The sequence below is a fragment of the Coregonus clupeaformis genome, chromosome 12 (genome assembly GCF_020615455.1).
Source record: "Coregonus clupeaformis isolate EN_2021a chromosome 12, ASM2061545v1, whole genome shotgun sequence".
NCBI lineage: Eukaryota > Metazoa > Chordata > Actinopteri > Salmoniformes > Salmonidae > Coregonus > Coregonus clupeaformis.
Genome location: NC_059203.1, coordinates 31,831,217 through 31,839,600, shown reverse-complemented (window position 1 = coordinate 31,839,600; position 8,384 = coordinate 31,831,217). Strand labels below are relative to the sequence as shown.

General features: G+C 44.3%; 1 protein-coding gene across 1 annotated transcript; it reads right to left on the bottom strand.

The window, feature by feature from the left end:
- Window positions 1–2,631: 2,631 nt before the first annotated feature.
- Window positions 2,632–4,330, bottom strand: LOC121550485 (tripartite motif-containing protein 16-like). The gene has a single exon (XM_041862752.2). It carries the CDS (start codon window positions 4,306–4,308, stop codon window positions 2,647–2,649), a length of 1,662 nt encoding a protein of 553 aa, XP_041718686.2. The 5' UTR covers window positions 4,309–4,330; the 3' UTR covers window positions 2,632–2,646.
- Between the last annotated feature and the right edge of the window lie 4,054 nt (window positions 4,331–8,384).

The window sequence follows — 8,384 nt, the reverse complement described above, 5'->3', positions numbered from 1 at the left end:
AGACACAGACCTGCTTGGGCCAAGAAACACGAGCAATGGACATTAGACCGGTGGAAATGTGTCCTTTGGTCTGGAGTCCAAATTGGAGAGTTTTGGTTCCAACCGCCATGTCTTTGTGAGACGCGTTGTGGGTGAAAGGATGATCTCCGCATGTGTAGTTTCCACCGTAAAGCACGGAGGAGGAGGTGTTATGGTGTGGGGGTGCTTTGCTGGTGACACTGTCTGTGATTTATTTAGAATTTAAGGCACACTTAACCAGTATGGCTACCACAGCATTCTGCAGCGATACGCCATCCCGTCTGGTTTGGGCTTAGTGGGACTATCATTTGTTTTTCAACAGGACAATGACCCAACACACCTCCAGGCTGTGTAAGAGCTATTTTACCAAGAAGAAGAGTGATGGAGTGCTGCATCAGATGACCTGGCCTCCACAATACACCGACCTCAACCCAATTGAGATGGTTTGGGATAAGTCGGACGGCAGAGTGTTCCAGGTGAAGCTGGTTGAGAGAATGCCAAGAGTGTGCAAAGCTGTCATCAAGGCAAATGGTGGCTATTTGAAGAATCTCAAATATAAAATATATTTTGATATGTTTAACACTTTTCTGGTTACAACATGATTCCATATGTGTTATTTCATAGTTTTGATGTCTTCACTATTATTCTACAATGTAGAAAATAGTACAAAATAAAGAAAACCCTTGAACGAGTAGGTGTGTCCAAACTTTTGACTGGTAGTGTAGGTTAGTTAGAAAGTAAGTACTACTATACAGTGGGGAAAAAAAGTATTTAGTCAGCCACCAATTGTGCAAGTTCTCCCACTTAAAAATATGAGAGAGGCCTGTAATTTTCATCATAGGTACACGTCAACTATGACAGAGAAAATGAGGGAAAAAAATCCCGAAAATCACATTGTAGGATTTTTAATGAATTTATTTGCAAATTATGGTGGAAAATAAGTATTTGGTCAATAACAAAAGTTTCTCAATACTTTGTTATATACCCTTTGTTGGCAATGACACAGGTCAAACGTTTTCTGTAAGTCTTCACAAGGTTTTCACACACTGTTGCTGGTATTTTGGCCCATTCCTCCATGCAGATCTCCTCTAGAGCAGTGATGTTTTGGGGCTGTCGCTGGGCAATACGGACTTTCAACTCCCGCCAAAGATTTTCTATGGGGTTGAGATCTGGAGACTGGCTAGGCCACTCCAGGACCTTGAAATGCTTCTTCACGAAGCCACTCCTTCGTTGCCCGGGCGGTGTGTTTGGGATCATTGTCATGCTGAAAGACCCAGCCACGTTTCATCTTCAATGCCCTTGCTGATGTAAGGAGGTTTTCACTCAAAATCTCATGATACATGGCCCCATTCATTCTTTCCTTTACACGGATCAGTCGTCCTGGTCCCTTTGCAGAAAAACAGCCCCAAAGCATGATGTTTCCACCCCCATGCTTCACAGTAGGTATGGTGTTCTTTGGATGCAACTCAGCATTCTTTGTCCTCCAAACACGACGAGTTGAGTTTTTACCAAAAAGTTCTATTTTGGTTTCATCTGACATTCTCCCAATCCTCTTCTGGATCATCCAAATGCACTCTAGCAAACTTCAGACGGGCCTGGACATGTACTGGCTTAAGCAGGGGGACACGTCTTGTACTGCAGGATTTGAGTCCCTGGCAGCGTAGTGTGTTACTGATGGTAGGCTTTGTTACTTTGGTCCCAGCTCTCTGCAGGTCATTCACTAGGTCCCCCCGTGTGGTTCTGGGATTTTTGCTCACCGTTCTTGTGATCATTTTGACCCCACAGGGTGAGATCTTGCGTGGAGCCCCAGATCGAGGGAGATTATCAGTGGTCTTGTATGTCTTCCATTTCCTAGTAATTGCTCCCACAGTTGATTTCTTCAAACCAAGCTGCTTACCTATTGCAGATTCAGTCTTCCCAGCCTGGTGCAGGTCTACAATTTTGTTTCTGGTGTCCTTTGACAGCTCTTTGGTCTTGGCCATAGTGGAGTTTGGAGTGTGACTGTTTGAGGTTGTGGACAGGTGTCTTTTATACTGATAACAAGTTCAAACAGGTGCCATTAATACAGGTAACGAGTGGAGGACAGAGGAGCCTCTTAAAGAAGAAGTTACAGGTCTGTGAGAGCCAGAAATCTTGCTTGTTTGTAGGTGACCAAATACTTATTTTCCACCATAATTTGCAAATAAATTAATTAAAAATCCTACAATGTGATTTTCTGGATTTTTTTTTCTCATTTTGTCTGTCATAGTTGACGTGTACCTATGATGAAAATTACAGACCTCTCTCATCTTTTTAAGTGGGAGAACTTGCACAATTGGTGGCTGACTAAATACTTTTTTTCCCCACTGTATGTTCCGTGACAGTGAGGAAAATGTAATTGTGACAGAGAACCAATTGTTCTGAATGCCATAGCCAACCAATATACATCAAAAGCATACATCATGATGAATGTGAACGTACAAAATTAAAACATTGCATTTGATAAAATATGAATACATCGCATTTTTATGCATTAAATCTCTGAAGATCAAATCAGTCAGAAATAATTAGTGTACAGAAAAACAGAACAGAATGAAGCATCACATCTGGGGACCGTCACCATCAGCATGACTAGCATCTATGTGGCTCCTACCACAGTTTACACAGCTCAGCAGTACCACTGACAAAAAACCCAGGATAGAGGGGCTGAGTGAATGTGGTCTGGACTCTGTGGAGGAGGGTCATTGTGTCAGAAACACTGTAGAAGGACAGAGTACCTGCCTTGTGGTCCTGGTACACACCTACTCTGGAGGACTGAGGGTCTGATACTTTAGTCTCAACATTATTGTGTCTGAAATGATAACCACCATTAATGCAAACTAAACTCCAGGACTTGTCATTGTGTCCAAATGCATTACCACTCCTTGTTCTGCTGATGTCTTTATATGAGACTGCTGTAAAAACCCACTTCCCACTCCACTTCACCTCCCAGTAACAGCATCCAGACAGACCCTCCCAACATAGCACCATCCGGTTGTTTATGAATCTGTCTGGATGATCAGGATATGGTTGTGCATGGCGTTTAGAGGTCACCTTTCTGTTCCCCTCAGACAGAGAGAGTTCTGTATGTGCTGTGTTTGAATCCAGTGTGAGCTGACAGGAATATTGTAAGAATTGTTCTCTGGTCTTGGGCTCTGGAGGCAGTAAAACATCCACTTTATTGACTGTAGTGGAGATCTTGGTCCATTCTCCTTCAAGGAAGTCTTCTAGTTTCTCTCTCAACTCAGACACGGTCTTACTCACATCTCCAAAGTTTTGAAGAGGACGGACAGCGATGCTGGGTAAATCTGAAGATACACTGGGACTGGAGAGAGACCGATAACTCTGGAGGAAATGGATGTGATCCTCTGTGTTTGAGAGCTGCTCCAGCTCAGTGCTTCTCCTCCTCAGCTCAGCTATCTCCTGCTCCAGTTGCTCCAGGAGTCCTTCAGCTAGACTCACTTGAGCCTTCTCTTGGGCTCTGATCAGCTCCTTCACCTCAGAGCGCCTTCTCTCAATGGAGCGGGTCATCTCAGTAAAGATCTTCTCACTGTCCTCCACTGCTGCCTGAGCAGAGCACTTGAGAGACTCCACAGCCTGTTGAAGCTCCTTCAGCACTTTCTCTCTCTCCTGGACTCTCTCCTGGACCTTCTGCTGACGCATCCCCAGCTGCCTTTGTTTCTCAGTCCTCTCTAATGCAGCTGACACTGCATCATGGCCTTTATGTTCATCCATTGTACAGATATAACAAACACACTGCTGATCGGTACGGCAGTAAATATCCAGCAGTTTGTCATGACGAGAGCAGATCTTCTCCTGTAGTTGTGCGGTGGCTTTGACCAGATTGTGCTTCTTAAAAGCAGGAACTTCATAGTGAGGCTGGAGGTGAGTCTCACAGTAAGAGGTCAGACACGCCAGACAGGACATGAGGGCTTTCTGCTTTCTGGTCCCAGTACAGAAATCACACGCCACATCTCCAGGTCCAGCATAGCACAGAGCAGGAGGGGGAGCAGCCTGGAGTCCTGTCTTCTTCAGTTTTTCCACCACCTCAGCCAACAAGTTATTTTTCCTCACAGCAGGCCTTGGAGTGAAGGTCTGTCTGCACTGGGGGCAGCTGTAGATCCCTTTGTCATCATCCTGATCCCACCAGCCTTCAATACAGATCCTACAGTAACTGTGTCCACAGTGAATAGTAACCGGCTCCTTCAGTAGATCCAGACAGACAGAACAACAGAACTGGTCCTGGTCCAGCAGAACTCCCTGTTGAGCCATTTAGACTGTTGTTGTTCACTCTCAAACATACAGACGACACAGAGACTCAGATCAGTTTCATTTCCTCAGAAGATAATTTGTGGAAGGGGGAGGGACTTCCTGGTTCTACCAGAGGGGTAGGGTTAAAGGGAGCGAGTGAGGGAGTGAGGAAGGGTTAGGGAGAGACAGAGAGAGAACTTCATGCATCTTCAAGAGAGGACAGAGATTTGTGTTCCTAGGTTAGGGCCCTTAATATGGAATAAATCAAATAATGAACCTTCTCAAATGTGAGTTGTTAGAATATATGAAATAGATGTTGTTCAAAGTCTAAGGTTTTTGTGTAAAAAAGGAAGCCCTGATATAAAATCTATGGGTAACACTTTCTATGAAGTACATGTATAATGATTTATAACATCCTTTTTAATGCCTTATAATATACTTCTAATGTATTATGAAACTGACTAGATGTGTGCATAATTACTTATACTTATAACGTCCTCTCACTGTCAACTGGGTTTATTTTCAGCAAACTTAACATGTGTAAATATCTGTATGAACAGAACAAGATTCAACAACTGAGACATAAACTGAACAAGTTCCACAGACATGTGACTAACAGAAATGGAATAATGTGTCTCTGAACAAAAGGGGGGTCAAAATCAAAAGTAACAGTCAGTATCTGGTGTGGCCACCAGCTGCATTAAGTACTGCAGTGCATCTCCTCCTTATGGACTGCACCAGATTTGCCAGTTGTTGCTGTGAGATGTTACCCCACTCTTCCACCAAGGCACCTGCATGTTCCCGGACATTTCTGGGGGAAATGGCCCTAGCCCTCACCCTCTGATCTAACAGGTCCCAGACGTGCTCAATGGGATTGAGATCCGGGCTCTTCGCTGACCATGGCAGAACACTGGCATTCCTGTCTTGCAGGAAATCACGCACAGAACGAGCAGTATGGCTTGTGGCATTGTCATGCTGGAGGGTCATGTCAGGATGAGTCTGAAGGAAGGGTACCACATGAGGGAAGAGGATGTCTTCCCTGTAACGCACAGCGTTGAGATTGCCTGCAATGACAACAAGCTCAGTCCGATGGTGCTGTGACCCTCCACCTCCAAATCGATCCCGCTCCAGAGTACAGGCCTCGGTGTAACGCTCATTTCTTCGACTATAAATGCAAATCCGACCATCACCCCTGGTGATACAAAACTGCAACTCGTCAGTGAAGAGCACTTTTTGCCAGTCCTGTCTGGTCCAGCGACGGTGGGTTTGTGCCCATAGGCGACGTTGTTGCCGGTGATGTCTGGTGAGGACCTGCCTTACAACAGGCCTACAAGCCCTCAGTCCAGCCTCTCTCAGCCTATTGCGGACAGTCTGAGCACTGATGGAGGGATTGTGCGTTCCTGGTGTAACTCGGGCAGTTGTTGTTGCCATCCTGTACCTGTCCCGCAGGTGTGATGTTCGGATGTACCGATCCTGTACAGGTGTTGTTACACGTGGTCTGCCACTGCAAGGATGATCAGCTGTCCGTCCTGTCTCCCTGTAGTGCTGTCTTAGGCGTCTCACAGTACGGACATTGCAATTTACTGCCCTGGCCACATCTGCAGTCCTCATGCCTCCTTGCAGCATGCCTAAGGCACGTTCACGCAGATGAGCAGGGACCCTGGGCATCTTTCTTTTGGTGTTTTTCAGAGTCAGTAGAAAGGCCTCTTTAGTGTCCTAAGTTTTCATAACTGTGACCTTAATTGCATACCGTCTGTAAGCTGTTAGTGTCTTAACGACCGTTCCACAGGTGCATGTTCATTAATTGTTTATGGTTCATTGAACAAGCTTGGGAAACAGTGTTTAAACCCTTTACAATGAAGATCTGTGAAGTTATTTGGATTTTTACGAATTATCTTTGAAAAATAGGGCCGTTTCATTTTTTGCTGAGTTTAGGTGGTTATAAAACTCTGTACAATATTTTACAGATAATTAATGGGGAAGTTCACCCTTAGATCTTATATGTTTTTGTCACGGATTCAGCCGAAGCTGTTCCTCCTCCTTGCTCGGGCAGGCTTCGGCTAGAGTACTAGCTGCTACCAATCCATGTTTCTATGTTCGACTGGTTTTGTCTGTATTGGTCTCACCGGTTTCCCAATATGTAATTATGTCTTCCCTATTTAACCCTCTGGCTCACACTGTGTGTTGTGCGTGTTTGTTCATGTTTTGGTTGTCGTATGTGAGCGGGTTTGTTCCTCCCTGCGGAGGTATGTTCATTATGTTACCTACGAGTAAAGTACGTTTTTTGATTAGCTCTGTCCTGCGCCTGACTTCGTCCTACCGCATTACACTGACACCTTGACAGTTTTGTTCTATGAGATAATCTTCATCAGCTAACGTCACTTTTTGTGAAATTTAAAGCATTTATGTAGTGAAAAAAATCACAAAGTCTTCATTTTTAATTTTATTTTATTTCACCGTTATTTAACCAGGTAAGCCAGTTGAGAACAAGTTCTCATTTACAACTGCGACCTGGTCAAGATAAAGCAAAGCAGTGTGATAAAAACAACAACACAGAGTTACATTTGGGGTAAAACAAAACATAAAGTCAAAAATACAACAGAAAATAGAAAATATATATACAGTGTGTGCAAATGTAGCAAGTTATGGAGGTAAGGCAATAAATAGGCCATAGTGCAAAATAATTACAGTGGGGAAAAAAAGTATTTAGTCAGCCACCAATTGTGCAAGTTCTCCCACTTAAAAAGATGAGAGAGGCCTGTAATTTTCATCATAGGTACACGTCAACTATGACAGACAAAATGAGAAAAATGTTTCCAGAAAATCACATTGTAGGATTTTTAATGAATTTATTTGCAAATTATGGTGGAAAATAAGTATTTGGTCACCTACAAACAAGCAAGATTTCTGGCTCTCACAGACCTGTAACTTCTTCTTTAAGAGGCTCCTCTGTCCTCCACTCGTTACCTGTATTAATGGCACCTGTTTGAACTTGTTATCAGTATAAAAGACACCTGTCCACAACCTCAAACAGTCACACTCCAAACTCCACTATGGCCAAGACCAAAGAGCTGTCAAAGGACACCAGAAACAAAATTATAGACCTGCACCAGGCTGGGAAGACTGAATCTGCAATAGGTAAGCAGCTTGGTTTGAAGAAATCAACTGTGGGAGCAATTATTAGGAAATGGAAGACATACAAGACCACTGATAATCTCCCTCGATCTGGGGCTCCACGCAAGATCTCACCCCGTGGGGTCAAAATGATCACAAGAACGGTGAGCAAAAATCCCAGAACCACACGGGAGGACCTAGTGAATGACCTGCAGAGAGCTGGGACCAAAGTAACAAAGCCTACCATCAGTAACACACTACGCCGCCAGGGACTCAAATCCTGCAGTGCCAGATGTGTCCCCCTGCTTAAGCCAGTACAAGTCCAGGCCCGTCTGAAGTTTGCTAGAGTGCATTTGGATGATCCAGAAGAGGATTGGGAGAATGTCATATGGTCAGATGAAACCAAAATAGAACTTTTTGGTAAAAACTCAACTCGTCGTGTTTGGAGGACAAAGAATGCTGAGTTGCATCCAAAGAACACCATACCTACTGTGAAGCATGGGGGTGGAAACATCATGCTTTGGGGCTGTTTTTCTGCAAAGGGACCAGGACGACTGATCCGTGTAAAGGAAAGAATGAATGGGGCCATGTATCGTGAGATTTTGAGTGAAAACCTCCTTCCATCAGCAAGGGCATTGAAGATGAAATGTGCCTGGGTCTTTCAGCATGACAATGATCCCAAACACACCGCCCGGGCAACGAAGGAGTGGCTTCGCAAGAAGCATTTCAAGGTCCTGGAGTGGCCTAGCCAGTCTCCAGATCTCAACCCCATAGAAAATCTTTGGAGGGAGTTGAAAGTCCATGTTGCCCAGCGACAGCCCCAAAACATCACTGCTCTAGAGGAGATCTGCATGGAGGAATGGGCCAAAATACCAGCAACAGTGTGTGAAAACCTTGTGAAGACTTACAGAAAACGTTTGACCTGTGTCATTGCCAACAAAGGGTATATAACAAAGTATTGAGAAACTTTTGTTATTGACTAA

Excerpts from the sequence above, each read along its gene's own strand:
- LOC121550485 (XM_041862752.2), bottom strand. The coding sequence starts at position 4,308 with ATGGCTCAACAGGGAGTTCTGCTGGACCAGGACCAGTTCTGTTGTTCT.